Source organism: Dreissena polymorpha, chromosome 14 (assembly GCF_020536995.1).
Source record: "Dreissena polymorpha isolate Duluth1 chromosome 14, UMN_Dpol_1.0, whole genome shotgun sequence".
NCBI lineage: Eukaryota > Metazoa > Mollusca > Bivalvia > Myida > Dreissenidae > Dreissena > Dreissena polymorpha.
The window spans coordinates 18,943,398-18,966,937 of record NC_068368.1 but is presented as its reverse complement, the minus strand read 5'-3'; the positions used below and the strand labels follow the sequence as shown (position 1 = coordinate 18,966,937).

The 23,540-nt window shown below is 37.2% G+C and overlaps 1 protein-coding gene across 2 annotated transcripts in view; it reads left to right on the top strand.

The window, feature by feature from the left end:
* LOC127856863 (uncharacterized) overlaps positions 1 to 23,540 on the top strand; it is a 54,704-nt gene that overhangs the window by 20,563 nt on the left and 10,601 nt on the right. For both annotated transcript variants that reach the window (XM_052393022.1, XM_052393023.1), the window contains exons 2-8: positions 9,347 to 9,659; positions 12,530 to 12,699; positions 13,064 to 13,305; positions 18,632 to 19,129; positions 19,961 to 20,226; positions 22,091 to 22,190; positions 23,161 to 23,216. In XM_052393022.1, coding sequence (XP_052248982.1) covers positions 9,347 to 9,659; positions 12,530 to 12,699; positions 13,064 to 13,305; positions 18,632 to 19,129; positions 19,961 to 20,226; positions 22,091 to 22,190; positions 23,161 to 23,216 — 1,645 coding nt within the window. The remainder of the gene's footprint in view (positions 1 to 9,346; positions 9,660 to 12,529; positions 12,700 to 13,063; positions 13,306 to 18,631; positions 19,130 to 19,960; positions 20,227 to 22,090; positions 22,191 to 23,160; positions 23,217 to 23,540) is intronic.

The following is a 23,540-nucleotide window of genomic DNA, read 5'->3' as shown; positions in this document are numbered from 1 at the left end:
CATGTACAAAAAAAAAACTCGCTAATCAGACTGGGTATCCAAGTGTCCAAGTGTCAATGGTCATTCACAGTTTGCGGCATCTGTTTTGATAACAGATTAGTAGAACGCCCACATATGGCGTAAAATGACACTTATTGGCACCTATTGATAATTACCTGCGCATTTTAAAATAGTTTCTTAACTTTTAACGATATAAAACTAGCTACATTAAATTCGGAAGACTTAAACCGAAACAAATAAACATGATTTATTCTATGTGATATTATTAAAAATTATAACTGATTGTCTATATTATTACGTAACATATTTTGTAAAAAAGATAATAACAAACTTCATACCTGTTTTGTATCGTACTCCATTTTCAATAAATTGAAATTATGTATATTTTGTAATAAAGAAAATAAAAAAACTTTATACATGTTTTATGTCGTACTCCATTTTGATTTTATAAAAAAATAGCATTTACATGTTTAACAATATTATTATGTTGTTATGTTGTATTTTGTCAGTGTGACTGTATATCGTCTGTAAATGTTTGCTTGTAACTGTATATTTTGTTATATAAATTGTGTGACTGCTTGTACATTGTCTGTATCGTAAATGTATACTTAAACATAAACAACAAATAAAGAAAATAATAAACTTCATAACTGTTCTATGACTTATTTCATATTGATTTATGTGTATTTGTTTGTAAACACGATTTGAAACCTTAAATAACAATAATTGCTTTAAAGCCTTTTTGGTTCTTTTTTTGGCCTTTTTGGTACGCTTTGGGGCCTTTTTGGTAAGGCCTTTTTTTCTTTTTTTTTTATTCGGCCTTTTTGGCATGCGGCCTTTTTGGTTTTCGGCCTTTCTGGACCTAAACCATTATAATTCGGATAGACCAAATTCGGATACAGCCGCATAAAATATCCGGGTATTGAGCGGTTAAGGAAATTCTTAATGCACCAATAAGCATTTTCCCTTCAAAGATTTACTTTATTCCGGTTAAAACCATGTCAAAATGGTTTATTTACAGCGTGTTAATGGACAAATACTAAAACCCGGTTGACTCGTGGGTCGGGTCAAATCGCGATATTTCATTAGCGCCCTCTGGATTTTGTTAATCAACAAACCTGCCTGACCTTGTCAAATCTGGCAGTAAACATCTCTTGCTGTCAGTAATGAGAATGAATCAATTTTTTGTAATTAATGTTGTAAAACACAGACTAACAATAGTTGAATTTCTGCGTTAGCGTTACAGATCGCCATTGGCGATTACAATTCCTGGCTGGCGATTAAAAATAAGATTTTCATGACATTGGCGATTGAAAAAAATAGACCCTATGCTTTACAAATGCACACTCTAAATGCCTGTTTTCAGGCCGTATAAATTGGTATTCGTATAAATCGCCAGTAACATCGCAAAGATTACACAGATAACACCCTTACCGGAAAGGCCCCAGGGGATAATGACGACCGCCTAGGTCGATAGTCCACATGGCTATACAGTGTTTTTTTATGGCAATTTTGGGGCCGATATTCGGCCCCATTCCCCTCAAAAAAGAGTATATGTTTCCCCCATTTTGTAAAAAAATCCCCTCCAGAAGTTAAAAAAATAAAAAATAATTTTTTTTTATTTTTTATTTTTTTTTAAAGAACTGTCTCATAATCATGATAGATATATCTCAAATTTATTTCATAAACAACTTACAAAGTATATAACTATAATTTATATTATTTTGAATTATTTTAACGAGTTGTATTAAATAGTTTTTCCCAAATCAGTGGACTTTTCACATTAATTGCATTTTTCTCCCAAAATGGCCAAGAAGAGGCCTGATGTATCTATATTGTGTCAATATTTGTTGATAAAATCATTCCAATTTGGTCCATTTTATTGATAAAAAATGCTCAAATTGGCCATTTTATAGATTTAAAAGATCCCAATTAGACTCAAAATGGCTAAGAAAACTGAGACTGTGCATGAAGGCTGAAATGTCTGAAACTAATGTTGAAAATATCATTGATATATATATTTTAATTTTTAAGAAAAAGGACAAAGACATTCAGCTGTGAATATTATATTCATACAAACATGTGTATTAATATAATAAATATCATTACATATAAACAAGTGAATTTTTAATTTTCCCCTTTTCCTAAAAAACGACGCATTTTTTCCCCTTTGGACGGGCCCCGCCACCATTCCCCTATAAGTGAAAAAAAACACTGCTATATATAATGTCTTAATTGGTCAGGCTTTACACTGCGACCAGACTTTTCGAAGATTTGGGTTACTTGGCGATTTACATGATAACTGAATCACTGAAGCGTGCCGTGTAATGACCTATGCTATAGATGTTACGATTAAACGTTATCGAATCGACCAGTTCGGAATTGTCATTTATTCAGATGGGCGGAGTTATGGCATTGACATAGCCACTATAAACTAATTTCCCAAGAAACAACGATTTTGATTGGATAAAAAAGTAGATAAGAGTAACTTCCCTTTACGGTCCCTATGCGGTAGCGGACCCGTGGTCTAGTGGTAACACACTGGCTTCACAATCCAGAGATCGCTGGTTCGATCCCCCGCTGCACCTAACCTACTAACTCGTCTTTCGCATGAGACGTTAAACCGAGGTACAGTGTACTAGGTGCTATACACCGGGCACTAAAAGACCCAGGGTCACCTCTGGAACGGGGTGTCTCCTGTATCTTGCACTATCCCCCGTAACCAACTAACACGTCTTTCTGGGGGCGATGGCCATATGGGAGACAATCCCGGTGCACTCGATAAAAAATAATGAAGAAGAAGGTCGCTATGCGACTTGAAAGACCGATTTAGAAAGTGAGTTGCAGATTCCGGGAAAAATGGATGCTGCGAACGAAAATGGAAAGTTGAAGCCACTGAAATTAACACAATTCTTTAGAAAAGAAAGCAGACAGAATAATGTTAACTCAGGAAATGACCAAATGTTAGGTTTGCGATCGGAGGAGGTCTAAAATAGTCCAGACATGAATGCAGACTTGGAAACGTCTACCTGTCAAGTCTCACGGGTCCGCCATGAGTCTCACGGTTTTTGACATGCAATGAGTTCTCCTTATACTTAGCCCTGCTACATTTAAAATTTTAGATTTTTTTTCCTTAGCGCCAACCTAGAATTTGTATTTTTTAATTGATTTGTTTTAACAAAAAAATCAGACATTGCTTGAAAATATCTGTGATATTTTTTTTATTTGATGTCTTAAATTCCATATATTTAAATTGATATATATGTTACTCATTGTTACTTTGAATGGTATGTCTTTGTTTATTTGTGTTTAATTTAATATTGATGCTGTATAACCTATTTACCGCGGATCTACCCGTGAAAAAACTTAACAACAATGGCAAACAAGTGTTTTTGTTTCAACCGCAGTTAATATTGAAGGATTTTTTAAATAAAAAGGCGATTATCCAATAAAGTTAAGTTGAATATGTTTGTCTTTATGAAATCCAGCCAGAAAAATTCCTGACCGCCATGGGGATGGAACCCGGGACCTCCTTATCCCAAAATCAGGCAGACACTCTACCGAGTCGCTATAAAAGCTAGCTCATATAGCAAGGCAGTATAAGTTCTCCTTATAATCAGCCCTGCTACACACACCCCCTCAAATTGAGAAACTTAAACGAAGTTCCCATGCCATGACATCTGAGGAACGTCTGACACACATCTAGTTTTTTATGCTCCCCTAAAAAAATTTGGGGGAAGCATATATTCGCCACTTCGTCTGTCCGTCCGTGCACAATCTTTGTCCGGGCTATTTCTCAGCAATTAATGACCGGAATTCAATGAAACTTTATGGGAAGCTTCACTACCAAGAGGAGATGTGCATATTATCAGCCGGTTCTGGTCGGATGATTTTTCAGAGAGTTATGGCCCTTTGAAATTTTCAATTAACTGTACATATAGTGCAATTCTTGTCCGGGCTATTGACCTCAGCAACTAATGACCGGAATTCAATGAAACTTGATGGAAAGCTTCACTACCAAGAGGAAATCTGCATATTTTGAGCAGGTTCTGGTCGGATGATTTTTCACAGAGTTATGGCCCTTTGAAATTTTCTATAAAAAAATTATTGTCCCCCAACTACTGTGCCATCAAGACGTTTCCTTATTTCTGAATATATAGTGCAATATTGTGACAAAAAAACCTTTGGGGAGCATCACCCATCCAAGACGGTTTCTTGTTTTGGGTTGGATGCCAATGTAACCCAGCCAGAAAAATCCCCAACCACCGTGGGGATCAAATCCGGGACCTCCCGGTTCCAAATCATGGCAGACACTACCCAGTCGCAATAAAAACTAGAAATGGCGCGGCAGAGGCCGACGCGTATCCCCACGCCGAATGTTTGACCTAGGTGTGCCCCAGGGTTGGTAATGGGGCCATGCATAGCTGAGATTGACCGTATTGTCATAAGAGAAGTTCATCATCAATTAGAAGTGAATTGGTGTAGAAATGAAGAAGTTATAGTAAAAGGCAATTTTGGGTGGGTGTGACATATGTGGGCAGGGCGCCCCAGGGTTGGTAATTGTGCCATGCATAGTTGAGATTGACCGTATTGTCATAAGAGAAGTTCAGTATCAATTTGAAGTGAATCGGTGTAGAAATGAAGAAATTATAGTAAAAGGCAATTTTGGGCGGGTGTGGTCTATGTGGGCGGGGCCCCAGGGTTGGTAATGGGGCCATGCATAGCTGAGATTGACCGTATTGTCATAAGAGAGGTTCACTATCAATTTGAAGTGAATCGGTGTAGAAATGAAGAAATTATAGTAAAAGGCAATTTTGGGTGGGTGTGGTCTATGTGGGCGGGGCGCCCCAGGGTTGGTAATGGGGCCATGCATAGTTGAGATTGACTGTATTGTCATAAGAGAAGTTCAATATCAATTTGAAGTGAATCGGTGTAGAAATGAAGAAATTATAGTAAAGGCAATTTTGGGTGGGTGTGGTCTATGTGGGCGGGGCCCCAGGGTTGGTTATGGGGCCATGCATAGTTGAGATTGACCCTAATGTCATAAGAGAAGTTCAGTATCAATTTGAAGTGAATCCGTGTAGAAATGAAAAAATTATAGTAAATGGAATTTTTTGGTGGGTGTGGCCTATGTGGGCGGGCGCCCCAGGGTTGGGATTGGGGCCATGCATAGTTGAGATTGACCCTAATGTCATAACAAAAGTTCAGTATCAATTTGAAGTGAATCCGTGTAGAAATGAAAAAATTATAGTAAATGGAAATTTTTGGTGGGTGTGGCCTATGTGGGCGGGGCGCCCCAGGGTTGGGAATGGGGCCATGCATGGTTGAGATTGACCGTATTGTCATAAGAGAGGTCCAGTATCAATTTGAAGTAAATCGGTGTAGAAATAAAGAAGTAAATGTAAAATAACCTAAAAAAATGAGTGATAATTTCTGACGCGGCCCCACCCCAACCGCTATAACTTTTGACCCAGGGGTCAGATCAAAATTCCAAATAGTGCAGGGTCGCACATATGCTCATAGCTACCATGTGTGTAAGTTTCAAGGTTCTAGTGCTTTTAGTGTAGGAGGAGATAGTGGCCAGGACGGACGGACAGACAGACGGACGGACGGCGGAGATAACCACAATATCCCCACCTTTTTTTCAAAAAGCGTGGGGATAATAAGCTCATATTGCAAGGCAGTATGAGTTCTCCTTACATTTAAAATTTAAGATGCACATCAATACTCCTTAATTACTGCGAGACTACCGTGTTGCAGTTCACTTTCTGTAATGGTCATTAGGGGGTGGGGAAATGTAAAATAACAATTTCTTATATTAGCATTCTATGTTAAGTTTGGAACAATATGCACAACTGTCTGTCATTCTGTCCCAAAACTTTAACCTTACAGTAAAGTTTTGCAATAAATTTTGAAATATTGAACATTGCAACTTGATATTTGGCATGCATGTGTATCTCATGGAGCTGCACATTTTGAGTGGTGAAAGGTTAAGGTCATCCTTCAAGGTCAAAGGTCAACAACAAAAAAGTGGCGCAGAAGGGGACATAGTGTTTTCGACAAACACATTTCTTGTTGATTTTTCTATGACCAGATTGCTATTTAGTGCATTGTCAACTTTAGGCATGTTACCACAAATGAGGTCACATTTAAAGTTCACGTGCCGCGTTTTAAAAAACCCGTAAAACACCTTTATTTATCGAATTTAGTGCATATCTAAACTATTTCGCACCTCCCTTCATTTCAAATACGGTGTTAGAAGCGAGAACGAATAGAACAAAGTCGCGATTTTTCACACATTCCGATGTTCTCGCCATTTTCATTCAAACCGGGAGTGACATCACATGCACTCAATAACGAACCGGCACTATAAAGCTTCGGATGAATTATCTCTCGAACGGATGTATTATCTCTCGAAAGTTTAGTTAGAAAAATTGATGGAAAATGGAAAATAGAGATTATGATGAGTTTTCCGTTCAACCGTGCATGTGTGAGTCAGAATTAAGCGACAGTTTGTCAGATTTTGTATGATTCTGACTCGGACAGCGAGGTTAATTTTGTCAATGCTCAAGATAACCATCGTGTTGGGAACACGGATTAGAAATACATAACTGTGTCTCATTCACCTGTCGGGGGAAAAATAATGTTTTGATTGTTATTGTACAGTACAAGCTTGTTGAATATGACTTGGTTACACAAAGCACTGGTAAATAATAAACAAATAGAGCGGATACTTGCACCGGTTCTGAATGCGAAGGAATGTTAGTATTTCTAATGACATGAATTTTAATTTAAAACATTGTTTCCAGTTATAATAAAAGAGTGTAAGTGTGAACAATTATATTAATTCATTGATAAATACAACTTCCGTTAGAATCATATGATAATCAAAATAATAGCATGGTGAAGGCCCAAGTGGACAGAGTGGGACTTTTATATGACATGGAGCTGCACCCCTTGGTAAGCTAACCACTGGCCTGATAGTAATACATTTTATGATTGTTTGTTGATATAATTGGGGTTATGCTTATCTCTTATCTAAAATCATGCTGTGTCTGCAATAATCAACTGTGATACACCCACAGATAAGTCACATGTCATCAGCCAAATAGCCATAAACTCCATGACACTCTGTATGGACTAATACACAACAATGGTAACTGGGGTCAATTTGACTGGTAGCCGTGGAAACTCTTGAAACATAAGAAACTTAGAAATCAATCCTTGTCTATGTATATATTATTGTCTGATGCTATTAAAAACTGGACATTCGAGTAAAAAATGAAAGTGATCTTCTAGATCGTTACATTGTTTACATAAATTGATTGAGAAGTTGAAATATTGTTCAACTTGTATTTATGATAATACGCACAACGTAAATTTAATTTTCGGCTAATTATAGGTGTTAAACAAACAGAACAAAGAACAGAACAGGCTTATTATAGGTGTTAACCTTAGATCGGCGTATACTATGCTATAAGGTTTTGCATCTAATTGTATGGAACAATGGCCGTGGTGTCAAATTATATAAGAGCGAACGTCCGCCCTGCCAAACTTAGCGTTAGATCGATTGTCTGTGGGAGCGATTGTTCGGATACCCATTACAGAGAATGCCAAGCTGTTATTGTTTATGAAATCAATAAATTGTACTAATAATTACAATTTGCACAAACCCTCCTCAATACACATTTTTATATGAATATTTCAATATAACATAATGGATGATGTTAGTAAATAATATTACTATTTTAAGTAATACCATTCCAATTCCATTTTAAATGGCTTTTTATAGTATGTGTAATAGACAGTAATTCATTTGAGTTCAATATCAGAACAAGAATGTTATGTTTGATACTTTGTTGTTATTTAGCTGTAGCTTTGTTTGTTTATTTATCAAATGAAATGTATTTGTCATTTTGTATTTTGCTGTTCCACTGTTAAACCTATTTGTTGTTAATAATAAGAGCATGGTTGTAATTTATTTTTGTAACTAAGCCGTTAATACATACATGCGTATAATACATGTATATTATTAATCCATTTCTTACGAGTAACATCATCCTTGCCAAAACCAAATAGACCCTTGTTTCCCTTTCCGCACGATTTTTGCACCCGAAAAAAACCACACTAACAGTAGAATAACGATTGTCGTGCAAAGCACACACACACACAGAAAAAACACACGTTTTTTTAAATAAAACTTGTATAAAAAGAACTGTATTAACATAGCACGATATTGAGTGTCAATGTTGACATAAAGCGCGAAGTGTTCACGCTTCGATCCGTAATAACAATGGACAAGTTTCCGTGTCATGAGCGTTGAGTGCATGGTCACAGCCAAAATAGGTGGCGGAAATAACCGGGCAGTTTACGGAAAACAAGATCATCGTTTTTAGTATTTTAATATTTTTTGCCATTTCTCTTGATGATACCACTCGTTTTAGAATACACATATTTATAAAATAGCATTTTTCGTTATAAAATCGGCACAGGACCGTTAAAAAGAATCTGGATGAAACTTGTGTATAATTTTTATCTTGACAATATACATACTGAGTTCAAATCTTGTCCATGTGCGTTCACAAACAAGGATAACAGGTCAAATCTTAGAAAAAACACTTTAGTGGCTAAATTTTGGACTCAATCTTTATGAACCTTGAGCATATTATTAATTTGACAAAATCTGGCCAAGTGGGAATCTGGGTAACTTTGTCCAAAACTAGGTCACTAGGTCAAATATGAAAATAAACCTGTTATCACTGGTAGAGTACACATTTATGAGTCAATTTGAATGAAACTCGTTCAGAATAAGAATCTTGACAATAGTCAGGCCTTGTTTGAATTTTGCTGACATGCATCTTAAAATGTGGTCACCAGGTCAAATATTTGAAAAAACTTATGACTACTCTAGAATTTCTTGCTCAATCTTGATGAATCTGGTCAGAATGTTTGTCTTGACAATGTCTTGGATGAGTAAAAATATGTGTACACAACTATGTCACCAGGTCAAATCTTAGAAAAACCTTTATTCCCAGTAAGAGACAATATTTATGACGTGATCTGGACAAAACTTGGTCAGAATTTTAATCATGACAATATCTTGAGGCAAAGTTTGAATCTGGGTTAGGTGTGTCCAAAAACTAGGTCAACAGGTCAAATCTTAGAAAAACCTTGCTATTTTTCTAAAAGCCACATTTACAAATCAATCTTGATTAAAAATTGTTTGAATTACCATCTTTACAGTATCTGGGTCAAGTGAAGTAAACAACTTGGTAAGCAGGTCAAGTCTTTGATAATTGATGTACCTTGAGCTAAGGCAAGTACTGGCCCTCTTGTGTTGTTACAGGAGATGTCAAGCACTGCTGATGAGATGGACACAGCTTGGCTGGATACTATTGAAAAGATGGATGATGATATGGGAGAGATACTAGTAAAACATAGCGGCTTACCAGACATCATGAGTTCTGAGCACAAGGCAGACGACACTCCTGATATATGTAGCAGTACTACTGCTCTTGCTGGTGACAGTTGGGAGGAATCTTCTGCAGTGGAAAAAATGGAAAGTGATGTAATGGAGACTGAAAGTACAATGGCAGCTAGATGTCCTGTGGAAGCCTCAGACTTGCCTAAACTTGAAAATGAGAATGTGGACATTGGTGGTAAGATGTATACCAGTATATGTGGTTAAGAGCCATTTTATTACTAGGAAATTTAGTTTTTATGTGTCTTTTTAGCTCACCTGATTGCTCAGGTGAGCTTTTGTGACCGGTCTTTGTCCGTCGTCCGTCCGTCCACATTTGTTCACAAACACTCTAGAAGCCACATTTATTGTCCAATCTTCATGAAACTTGGTCAGAAGCTTCGTCTTAAGGAAATCTCGGTCGAATTCGAAACTGGGTCGTGCCGGGTCAAAAACTTGGTCACTAGGTCAAAAAAGGGAAAAACTTGTAAACACTGTAGAAGTCACATTTCATGCCCAATCTTCATGTAACTTTGTCAAAATGTTTGTCTTAATGATATGTTGGTTAAGTTCAAAAGTGGTTCTGGTCCATTGAAAAACATGGCCACCAGTGGGCGGGGCAGTTTTCCTAAATTTGGCTATAGAGAAACCTTGTAAACACACTAGAAGTCACAATTTTTGCCCAATCATCATGAAAACTGGCCAAAACATTGGTTTTATTGATTTCTCGGACGAGTTCGAAAATGGTCAAGATCGGTGAAAAAACATGGCCGCCAGTGGGCGGGGCATTTTTCTCTATAAGTATATAGTGAAAAAATGTGAACACTCTAGAAGTCACATTTTTGGCCCAATTTTCATGACATTTGGTCAGAGCATTTGTTAACTTGATATGAGAGTTCAGTTCGAAAATGGTTCCGGTCCGTTAAAAAACATGGTTGCCAGGGGGACGGGCAGTTTTCCTTATATTTATTTAGTAAAAAGGCTTGTAAACAATCATGAATTAAGGTCATGTAACATGCGAGACATCTCTTCTAAATATTGCATTTAAGTTTACCATAGTTACTCCCCTTTGACTATTAATTTTTTCATAATAATACAGTGTATTTTCTAGAGGGCACATTTCTTTTTCGATCTTCATGAAACTCAGTCAGAAGCTTTGTCCCAATGATATCTCGGTCGAGTTCAAAACTGGGTCATGCCGGGTCAAAAACTAGGTCACTAGGTCAAAAAAAAGAAAAACCGTGTAAACACTGTAGAAGTATCTTCATGAAACTTTGTCAAAATGTAAGTCTTAATGATATGTTGGTTAAGTTCAAAAGTGGTTCTGGTCCGTTGAAAAACATGGCCGCCAGTGAGCGAGGCAGTTTTCCTTATTTGGCTATAGAGAAACCTTGTAAACACACTAGAAGTCACAATTTATGCCCAATCATCATGAAAGTTGGACAAAACATTGGTTTTATTGATATCTCGGACGAGTTCGAAAATGGTCCAGATCGGTGAAAAACATGGCTGCCAGTGGGCTGGGCACTTTTCTCTATATGTATATAGTGAAAACATGTGAACACTCTAGAATTCACATTTTTGGCCCAATTTTCATGAAACTTGGTCAGAACATTTGTTTCCTTGATACGAGAGTTGAGTTAAAAAATGGTTCTGGTCAGTTTAATAACATGGCTGCTGGGGTGGGGGCAGTTTTCTTATATTTATATAGTAAAAAAAGCTTGTTAACACTCTAGAAGTCACATATTTTGCCCAATCATCATGAAACTTGGTGAAATGTTTGGTTTTATATATATCTCAGATGAGTTCACAAATGGTCCGGATCGGTCAAAAAACATGGCCACCAGGGGGGGGGCAGTTTTTCTTATGTGACTAGAGAGAAACCTTGTGATCGAACACTATAGAAGTCTCATTTTTTGCCTAATCATCATGAAACTTAATCAATACATTGGTTTTATTGATTTCTCGGACAAGTTGGAAAATGGCTCAGATCTGTAAAACACACTTTTTAGCTCACCTGATTGCTCAGGTGAGGTTTTAGAATTGGTCTTTGTCCACTGTCCGTTTGTCCACATTTGGTTTGTAAACACTCTAGCATTCACACTTCTCAAGCATTCTTTATGAAAGTTGCTGAAAGATCTCAGTCAAGTTTGATAATGAGCAAAATCACATAATTAATGCCATAATTATTGCCCTTAGATTGTCCAAATTTTCATTATATTATACAAAATCCTTGTAAACACTCTAGAGGTCACAATTTGATTCAGATTTTATGAATCTTGGTCAAAATATATATTTTTGTAAGCAAAGTTTGACGTTTGGTAATGGGGGTCAACTCAAAATATAGGTCACCAGTTAAAATCTTTCAAAAACAAAAACACTCCATACGCCAGAGTTTTGGTTCAATAATGATGAAACTTGACCAGGATGTTTGTCTGGACAAAATCTAGGTCAAGTTTGACGTTTGGTAAAGATTAAATGAACCGACTCCTTTCAGGTGAGCGAACTAGGGCCATCTTGGCCCTCTTGTTTAAACAAATGTTCCAACTCAACTCAACTCAGTTAATTATTTAAACAAAGGCCAAGACATCAGAAAATCATGAAATTGTTTCAAGCTTTACATAAAAACATGAATAAATGGAGCCATGTTGTCCTTATTTGATGAATAAAAGTAATGTTGAATTCCTATTATAAAGGAATGTCAATGATTACTTGTGTCTAAACATGTTTTAACCCTTGCCCCATTAGAAGGAAAGTGAAAATGCCTTTTGCAACCAGCATAAAACCAGAACAGCCTGCGAGTAACTCGCAGTCTGTTCAGGTTTTATGCTGTTTGCTGCTCATCAGTAACTAATGGTTGGAAATAAAGCCTTTAAATCTTGAATTTAGTAAGAAAGGTATTTCATTAAATTTAACTTTCTATGGGACTTTTAATGTGTCACAATAAGTATCTATGTGGTAAAGGGTTAACAACAATAAATGTGTATATGTCATCTTCCATAAATTGATCATATGCTTTGTGGCAATATAAATGTGTCAGATCCACCATTATAAGTATTTTTATTGCAGAAATCACACAGGAAGCTAAAATCACACCAGATGCGTTGGGCTGCGCTCTAAATCCAGACTGTGTCAATATTCAGACAATAGACATTGGTGAAGATGATTTGTTTGACTTTCTGGAGAATAAGCCACTGCAGCTCTCGGATAGCGAGTCAGAAGAGAAAGAACAAGAACTGGTAAAAGAAATCAGTCTTGCTCTCGGAAAAACAACCTTTGCACAGGACGATACTTTCTATGATTTTTTTCTTTTATATGAAGCCTCTTTTATATCCAAATCCTGACTAGTTGGAAAGTGTCTTCCCTGATTATCCCAGGATTACAAGCACCCCACATATATCATATATGTGGGGTATAGAGAATATTACAGTTGTTTGAGATTTAGAAAATATTTCATATGTGTGGGGGTGTAGTACAGATGAGTGGGGGTTTAGTACAATTGTATGGGAGTACATTGCAGACGTGTGGGGGTGTAGTACAGATGTGTGGGGGTGAAGTACAGATGTCTTGGGTGTAATACTCTCTGTTTTTCTGTGTTGCTAGACTGAGGAGCAGATCAAGGGGCGTGAGTTGTACCGCTATCTGACCGTGAGTGACCCCACCAAGCTACGCTCCTTAGAGGTCACCCCAGCACCTTCCTTAGTAGCGACCCCTGTAGCTTCCTTGGTAACCACTCCAGTAACATCCCTGGTTACAACCCCTGTAACCTCTGAAGATGAGTTTGAGAGTTCAGAGGCTAGTTCCACTGAACACATGAACGATACGGATGAGGAGGTTGAGGACAGGTAAATGTGGCAATAATTTGATAATTTTGGCCTTGCTTTGTGAAAACTGGGCTTAATGCATGTGCGTTAGTGCCGTAGGTTCCGTCTCAGATTAGCCTGTGAAGTCCATTATGGTATTTTCCGTTTAAAGATCCAGTTTAGACAGAAAAAGTCTTCCCTGATTAGTCTGTGAAAACTGCATAGGGTAATCTGGGACCACATTTTTAGCTCATCTATTTTTTGAAAAAAAATTATGAGCTATTGTCATCACCTTGGCGTCGGCGTTGGCGTCGGCGTCCGGTTAAGTTTTGCGTTTAGGTCCACTTTTCTCAGAAAGTATCAATGCTATTGCATTCAAACTTGGTACACTTACTTACTATCATGAGGGGACTGGGCAGGCAAAGTTAGATAACTCTGGCGTGCATTTTGACAGAATTATGTGCCCTTTTTATACTTAAAAAATTGAAAATTTTGGTTAAGTTTTGCGTTTAGTTCCACTTTTCTCAGTAAGTATCAATGCTATTGCATTCAAACTTGGTACACTTACTTACTATCATGAGGGGACTGGGCAGGCAAAGTTAGATAACTCTGGCATGCATTTTGACAGAATTATGTGCCCTTTTTATACTTAGAAAATTGACAATTTTGGTTAAGTTTTGTGTTTAGGTCCATTTTTAGCTCATCTATTTTTTGAAAAAAAATTATGAGCTATTGTCATCACCTTGGCGTCGGCGTTGGCGTTGGCGTTGGCGTTGGCGTTGGCGTTGGCGTCGGCGTCCGGTTAAGTTTTGCGTTTAGGTCCACTTTTCTCAGAAAGTATCAATGCTATTGCATTCAAACTTGGTACACTTACTTACTATCATGAGGGGACTAGGCAGGCAAAGTTAGATAACTCTGGCGTGCATTTTGACAGAATTATGTGCCCTTTTTGTACTTAAAAAATTGCAAATTTTGGTTAAGTTTTGCGTTTAGTTCCACTTTTCTCAGTAAGTATCAATGCTATTGCATTCAAACTTGGTACACTTACTTACTATCATGAGGGGACTGGGCAGGCAAAGTTAGATAACTCTGGCATGCATTTTGACAGAATTATGTGCCCTTTTTATACTTAGAAAATTGACAATTTTGGTTAAGTTTTGTGTTTAGGTCCATTTTATTCCTTAAGCATCAAAGCTATTGCTTTCATACTTGCAACACTTACTAACTATCATAAGGGGACTGTGCAGGCAAAGTAATGTAACTCTGACTGGCATTTTGACAGAATTATGTGCCCTTTTTATACTTAGAAAATTGAAAATTTGATTAAGTTTTGTGTTTAGGTCCACTTTATTCCTACAGTATCAAAGCTATTGCTTTCATACTTGCAAGATTTATGAACTATCATAAGGGGACGGTGCAGGCAAAGTTATGTAACTCTGACTGGCATTTGGACGGAATTATGGGCCCTTTATACTTAGAAAATTGAAAATTTGGTTAAGATTTATGTTTTGGTCACTTTACCCCTAAAGTATCATAGATATTGCTTTCATACTTGGAACACTCACAAACTATCATAAGGGTACAGTAAAAGGACAAGTTGCATAACTCTGGTTGTCATTGTTACGGAATTATGGCCCTTTTTTGACTTAGTAACTTTTAATATATGGTTAAATTTTGTGTTCGATCCACTCGAAGTATCAAGGCTATTGCTTTCAAACTTCAAATACTTACATGCTATCATGAGGTTACTGTACCTGGCAACTTGAATTTTACTTTGACCTTTGAATGACCTTGACTCTCAAGGTCAAATTATTAAATTTTGCTAAAATTGCCATAACTTCTTTATTTATGATTAGATTTGATTGATACTTTGATGAAACTACTCTTACCTGACATACCACAATAGACTTCACCCAAACCATCCCCCGTGCCCTCCCCCCCCTCCCCCCCCTCCCCCCCCCCCCCTAATTTTTTTTTTTTTTTTTTTTTTTATAAGATCATCTCACAAATGACCACCACACCCTCACACTATACCCCCACCCCACCCCCCCACCCCCCCCCCCCAAATTTTTTTTTTGATTTTTTTTTTTTTTTTTTTTTTTTTTTTTAAGATCATCTCACAAATTATCACCACACCCTCACACTATACCCCCCCCCCCCCCCCCGATTTTTTTTTTTTTTTTTTTTTTTTTCGCTTTTTTGGAAGATAATGTAATAAATGTCCACAACCCCACACTATACACCCCTCTTCACTCCACTCCTCCCTCCTTTGTGATTGAAAATGAGAGTCCCTTCACCTTTAAAAAGAAAATAGATGAGCGGTCTGCACCCGCAAGGCGGTGCTCTTGTATTCCTTAAGCATCAAAGCTATTGCTTTCATACTTGCAACACTTACTTACTATCATAAGGGGACTGTGCAGGCAAAGTAATGTAACTCTGACTGGCATTTTGACAGAATTATGTGCCCTTTTTATACTTGAAATTGAAAATTTGATTAAGTTTTGTGTTTAGGTCCACTTTATTCCTACAGTATCAAAGCTATTGCTTTCATACTTGCAAGATTTATGAACTATCATAAGGGGACGGTGGAGGCAAAGTTATGTAACTCTGACTGGCATTTGGACGGAATTATGGGCCCTTTATACTTAGAAAATTGAAAATTTGGTTAAGATTTATGTTTTGGTCCACTTTACCCCTAAAGTATCATAGATATTGCTTTCATACTTGGATCACTCACAAACTATCATAATGGTACAGTAAAAGGACAAGTTGCATAACTCTGGTTGTCATTGTTACGGAATTATGGCCCTTTTTTGACTTAGTAACTTTTAATATATGGTTAAATTTTGTGTTTCGATCCACTCGAAGTATCAAGGCTATTGCTTTCAAACTTCAAATACTTACATGCTATCATGAGGTTACTGTACCTGGCAACTTGAATTTTACTTTGACCTTTGAATGACCTTGACTCTCAAGGTCAAATTATTAAATTTTGCTAAAATTGCCATAACTTCTTTATTTATGATTAGATTTATAAATTGGGGTCACTAGGTCAAAGGTCATGGTCACTGTCACAATAAGTTTGAAAATCGTTTCCGATCAATAACTCTTCAACAAATTGATACATCGGCTTGATACTTCCTATGTAAATTGGCATTGGACAGTAGATGACCTCTATTGAAATTGTTGTCACTAGGTCAAGGTCACTGTCAAAATATGTGTGAAAATCGTTTCCGATCAATAACTCGTCAACGAATTTACCTATTGGCTTGATACTTCACGTGTGCATTTGCCTTGGACAGTTGATGACCCCTTTTGAAATTGGGGTCACTAGTTCAAAGGTCAAGGTCACTGTGACATTTAGTGTTAAATTAGTAATGTCCTCAAAGGATTGAGTGATGGGTGTCATGGCCTATTTCGGGGGGAGGGGGGGGGCATCTGTCACCCACTGCCGAGCTCTTGTTAAAAATAAATGTGAAAGAAAGCAGTATTTTTGTGATATTAAATATAATCCTTAGGCCACAACAATTGATTAAATGTTCGACGGATTAGCTGCACCTAAAAATCTTAAAACGAAATAAAAATATTTTTATTTTGCCCCCGCAGCAACAAATTTGCTGCGCACCTATTTATTTAATGATTTAGTTTAATTAAGCCTACGTATTTTACGACATAGACTGTAATAACGCTTTGCGTTATTAGATTGGTTTATGGTAAAAACAAATGGCAGCGTTCGTCTGTCTTGTCATGTCAGCCAAAGACACAAATGGAAATGTTAATTTTCCCCCGTGGCACTTAGTCATTGCATCAAAGATGATTTGAGTTATTTTATAATTTCAATCACATCTACATCAGGATGTGAAATGTCGCCGGTATGCGTATGATTGGTAAAAATCTGCAATAAACTTGTTGGTATTGATTAAGTTAAAATATAAAAAATTAACATGCAAATGAGAGTCGCCGTTGAACTGGGCAAAAAAAATGTTGAGTACCGGTATAATATAAATTGTACAAGCCACCTATCTACTTGTTCAAACTGTTGATTGCTAAGTGCAAGGTGTACATTATGCCCCCAAAACATGAATTTAACATAAGTAAGAAAGTGATAAGCGTGCATTTGGTGTTACTATTCGCTTTATATCTTGACCTTGCTCGCGACACATTTTCTTAGCGGGAGCTGTAATTTTGTGATCCTGCTACAAAATGTTTTAGCAAGTCAAGTCAATGTATAGGGGAAAAATTCATACAAAATAGACTTTAATAAATTTCATGCTGATATGGCTTGAAAGTAAGCGGCATCTTAACAATAAATAACAGTAATAAAGGATATAAAATGGCGAACAATTGCTGTCCTAACATTGAAGTCGCCATCTTGACTATCACGTGATTACCCCTCTATTTTCACCAAAGAAGACCAATTGGGGAGTTGGTGCAATATTCAATTGTGTTGAAGACTGTAAATTTCTTATGTATTCAGTGTTTTTATGCCCCCTTTCAAAGAAAAGGGGGTATATAGTTTTCGCACTGTCCTTCTGTAAGTCTGTCTGTCAGTCTGTCACACTTTTCGTGTCCGCTCTCTAATTCAAGAATTTAAGTTCTTTTCACAGTTACTGTACTGATTTTTTATTTTGATTATTTATAACTCAAATGATTGATTTGTCAATTTTTTTTTTTTTTAAATGATACAATTATCATTTCTTTCCTGTACTAATTTGTGAATGGTAGGGTTCATTACATAACTGTGGACTTATGTCCATAGATACATGATGAACTCTGGCTAAGATCTCTTTGATTAACGACAGGCCTTGGTTGTTAGTGATGTCTGACTTGGTAATTTTTGACTGTAATAAGCTTTAAAGGGAGATGATATCTATACCTGCCAAATGATAAATAGAAATTTTATTTCAAAGCAGCGCAGTAGAGGGCATTGTGTTTCTGTTGAACACATTTCTTGTTTTTCCCTATTGGGAAAAATATCGGAATCGCACCATTTGGGAAAAATAAGCATGCAATTACCCTGATATTGGGGTACAAATATGCATTGTTAAATCTTCAGATTAGGAAATAAAGGTCTTTTTAATTGCTTGGTATTTAATTGCACAAACCCATCAAAATATTCATTTACATGTCTTTTTTGCTTAAATTTTCAGTTTAAGTGCTCTTTTTATTTGTTCACTTGCAGATAATGAACTTTTGGAAAAAATAGGACGCACATTTCCTTACTTTGGGGAATTTTTCAGACAGCAATTTGGAAGTTAATTTGTTTTCCTCCATTGGGAAAGTGCCTTTTACATGTTCTTTAAAATGAAGGGAAAAATTGCTGGTGATACAGATTCTCATGATTACAGCCAATGTTGTCAAATTTCAGAAGCGAGGTTGGTGATGAAGCTTCTGTAGAAACACCACGCAAGAGACGCAGCTTCACGCCAGAAAAGAAACAAGAGATCTTGCGTTATGCTCTCAGCATGGGGTCCCACAAGGCCTCGAAGCTTTACAGGCTATCAAGGTCTACGATCACCAAGTGGTTCTCTGAGAGCGAGATGTGTCCAAAAGGAGGCTTCAAAATAGGCCGCCCGCTCTCGTACCCCGCCGAACTGGAGAAAAGCATTCGAGCGTATATTGTCGAGAAACTTATTGCTGGGGATTATATGACGAAGGAGGACGTGAGAATGTACAGCAGGAGTGTCATTCAGGAGTCGTTTCCAGATTTCAAGGCCAGTCGACCATGGTTGTTTGGTTTTCTCCGTCGGCACGGTCTGTGGTGTGACGGGCGTTATGTGCGACTGAAGACGGGCGAGGAAGAGGAGAAGGAGATGAGAGACTACTCTGGAGGAGACAGTGACAGTGGGGAGGAGCATACTGAAGTGCAAGTAGTCTACAGTCATATTAGCTTCAATCTGGGAAAACTGGGCTTAATGCTTGTGTGTCAAGTGTCGTCCCAGATTAGACTGTGGAGCCAGCACAGGCTAATTAGGGACAGCACTCTCCGCCTAGTTTGGATTTTTGTTTAGAAGAGACTATCTTTAAATGAAAACTTCCATAAAACAGAAAGTTTGTACCTTAATTAACTTGTGGGGACTGCACAGGCTTATCTGGGACTCTTTATGCACATGGGTTAAGCCAAGTTGTGCCAGAACAAGGCTCATTTTCACAAAGTAACTTCTTTCAAGATGAATTTTGCAGTTGAAGATATGTTAAAAATTAAAGGTGAGAGACAATGAATTATGATTTACACTCCTTTTAACTTGTTAATGCCTCGGAGGATTATAATATTTCTTTGGAATGTTGATCTCTATGATCAGATGATGTGTTGCATGCAAATTTAGTGATCTTTGGTGAGAGGTCGAGGTCACAATTCAAGTACAAAGGTCACGAGGATAATACTACCCCTACCACTCTTTACATAGATATTTGTCCAGGTCTTAGTAGAGTTATGCATGTTTTGCCTCCACAAAAAGCATGTGCATTAGGGGGTATATGTCTCAGCATGTGACAAGCCTCATTTAAAGTAAAAATAATTGGCCAGTGCTCTGTGGAAAAACGGTTTAATGCATGTGCTTTTATGATATTTTTAGTATCAAGAAAGTCTCTCCTTAGCAAAAATTAAGTTAAGGTTGAAAGTGTTGTCCCTGATTAGCCTGTGCGAACTGCCTTTTTCACAGAGCACGGTCCAATTGTATAATCTTGCTTATCACAGTGATCCTGTTAAGTGGAAGACGGGCACAAAACGCAGAAAGAAACCCGATACAGACGAAGGAGTGTTGTCATCCCGAACTGTAGAAAAGTTGGAGAAATCCAAGGAAGTCACCGAGAAGTGGCTGAAAGACCTCGAGCTGCCCAAGGAGTTGTGCATAGATAAGCCTGTGATGTTCAAGATAGGGGAGCTCAATCAGTACCTGACCTGTGGGCTGTGCAGGGGTTATCTGTATGAGGCATCCACCATCACAGAGTGCATGCACACTTGTAAGTGTCGTTTAAACCTATTTCAGAAAACGGGGTTTAATGCATGTTTGTAAAATCCACACAGGCTAATGAGAGACGAAATTTTTTGCCTAGACTGGATTTTCATTTATGAGATACTTCTTTTAACAAAAAATTCCATAAAATCTGAAAGTTCGGTTCCTGATAAGCCTTTGTGGACTGCTGAAAAGTGCTGACCATATTGTGAGAGTAAATACATTTAGGAAAAATGAAAGATAGCAAACATCATTCACAGGGATAAAGACGTAAAATGATTGTGAGAGTAAATACATTTAGGAAAAATGAAAGATAGCAAACATCATTCACAGGGATAAAGACGTAAAATGACAATCATTATGAAATGTACCCCAAATCAATACTGTTACATTTGCATCTTTAGTTTGTTATTGTGAATACCGGGGGGTAAATAGTTTTCGTGTAAAATTCAAATAGGTGTTTATTTTTGTCTGTTTTAAGTGATATGTCATCTGGTTATTCACATGTCTAGCCCAAAATCAGTTGAATGATTTTTCCTCCCCTCAGACTTTTTCTCATTCATAGCCCTGTATTGCTTTGTAAGTTTAAACCTATTTCACTGGCTCACCTTGGCAGGGTAGTTCTTGCATGCCAACATTTTGTTACAATTACTTGATCAAGTTAAACTGTAAGGACTGTATTACTCTATATGCAAAGTATCTGATTCTGTATTGAATAGTCTTCCAATCTCTTGTTTTATTTGTATGCCCCAGGATCGAATGATCAGGGGTATATTGTTTTTGGCCTGTCTGTCTGTCTGTAATTTTATGGGTCTGTCTGTTTGTCATTGTTTGTATGTGTCTGTCCAAAAACTTTAACCGTGGTCATAACTTTTGTAATATTGATGATAGCAACTTGATATTTGGCATGCATGTGTATCTCATGGAGCTGCGCATTTTGAGTGGTGAAAGGTCAAGGTCATCTTTCAATGTCAAAGGTCAAAGATATGGCTTCAAAGCGGTGTAGTAGGGGGATTTGGGTTTCACAAACACAGCTCTTGTTTATTTTTATGCTCCCCAAAATATAGTCGACGCTTCGTCTGTCCGTGGGTGTGTGTGTGCGTCTGTCTGTCCTTCCGTGCACAATTTTTGTCTGGGCTATTTCTCAGCAACTAATGACCGGAATTCAATGAAACTTTATGGGAAGCTTCACTACCAAGAGGAGATGTGCATTTTATCAGCAGGTTCTGGTCGGAGGATTTTTCACAGAGTTATGGCCCTTTGAAATTTTCTATAAAAAAATTCTTGTCCCCCCAACTACTGTGCCCTCAAGACGTTTTCTTTTATCTGAATATATAGTGCAATATTGTGACAAAAAAAAACTTTGGGGAGCATCAACCGTTTCCGACGGTTTCTTGTTGCTTTTAGTAGTCATACGTCCTCAGAAATGCAAGATTACCTGACTGTAAGACTTATTCACAGTTTTGTTGGCCCAAAAATATTACAATGTTTTCCTTTTCTAGTCTGTTAGAACTATATAGTACATCACTGTATGAAAGTGAGTCTGCACTTCCCAGTTTGCAGCATCAAACGTTCCAATATTTTTCCTATTCCAGTCTGTAAGAACTGTATAGTGCGTCACTGTATGGAAATGAGTCTGCACTGTCCAGTTTGCAGCATCAAACGTTCCAATGTTTTCCTATTCCAGTCTGTAAGAACTGTATAGTGCGTCACTGTATGGAAGTGAGTCTGCACTATCCAGTTTGCAGCATCAAACGTTCCAATGTTTTCTTATTCCAGTCTGTACGAACTGTATAGTGCGTCACTGTATGGAAGTGAGGCTGCACTATCCAGTTTGCAGCATCAAACGTTCCAATGTTTTCTTATTCCAGTCTGTAAGAACTGTATAGTACGTCACTGTATGGAAGTGAGTCTGCACTGTCCAGTTTGCAGCATCCTCATCCACCCCACAGACCCCTTTGTACACATCAGGTGAGTAACCAATAAGCCGGTTTTGGAAAAATGGGGCTTAATGCATGTGCATTAAATTTCGTCATGGATTAAAATGTGCATTCCCCGTCAGGTGAGTAAAAAATAATGGGAACATCTTATTGGAGGTATTAAAAGCAAAAACATTCACAAATGTTCAGAGTTTTAAATCCTTCGTTTTTGGGGGGGGGGCAAATAATTGTAAGGTGTTACTTTTGATACAAATACGAATATACGAATACGAATATTTATTTTGCAGTCAAAGGCCACCAGCCCATAATACAGACAGTGTAATTTCATTATTATATAAAATAAACTGAGTAGTTAAAGAGTACAAAGTCATATGATGGCATTTTTATTCTCTACTTACAAGTAAAGTTTATAAACACAAAGTTGAGAATGATGGTATAAAAAGAAAACAAATGTATTGTTGACTTAAAATCCATATTTGTATCTTTAAATACTTGAACATTTCTGTGGTTTTATTCATAGGATATTATTTGTTTGTTATTTTCCATTATTTTAATCACATATAGGTTTGTGTTAATAATGCCTCTGTACTGTAACCCTATTGTGATTTATAATTGGTGAGATCTGAAATGGAATATTATAGACTGTGATAAGTTATGTTTGCCCTTTACGGCTAGGATACACATTTTGACGCGCTTGTAGTCTCTTAGAAAATCCAATTAAATTAAATACCTTCTTTAATAGATTCATGGTTTAAATGCTTCATTTCCAACGCTAAGATGCTGATGTGCAGCTAACAGCATTAACCCTAAACAGCCTACAGGTTACTTGCAGGCAGTTCTGGTTTTATGATAGTTGCATATGGACATTTTCCTGTCAAGTCTGAGCTGGAAAGGGTTAAGCAGTAGTGTGCTCGAGCAGTTCTTTAATATTGTTCAATGCCCAAACTGACACCAAGCACTTAAACCACTTAATAAAAACTCTGAGTGTTATTGCATTGCAGACTCGACAGAATGATTCAAGATATTGTGTACAAAATACTGCCCAGTGTTGCTGACAGTAAGTTCATAGTTTTATCCTACTTTGCTCTGCCCCTGTAAATCATTTAATTGAAAATTAGAGCCGCAGCCAGAAATGAAACTTTTCATTTGATTAGTAAATTCATTCACTAATTAAACCCTTATTCTCATTTTGTTAACAAAATACCTGTTTCAGCCTGTTTAATAGTTGAATATTAATTGTTTACCCCCCATTACAAGTTTAAGTGTATACTAGAATCACCATGGACGTCATTCTGTTCGCCAGATGTACTCCTAAATTTGCAACGACAACATTCAAACTCGATGGGATTGTTCCTGATGCAGAGGTTTTTCTGCTATGTAA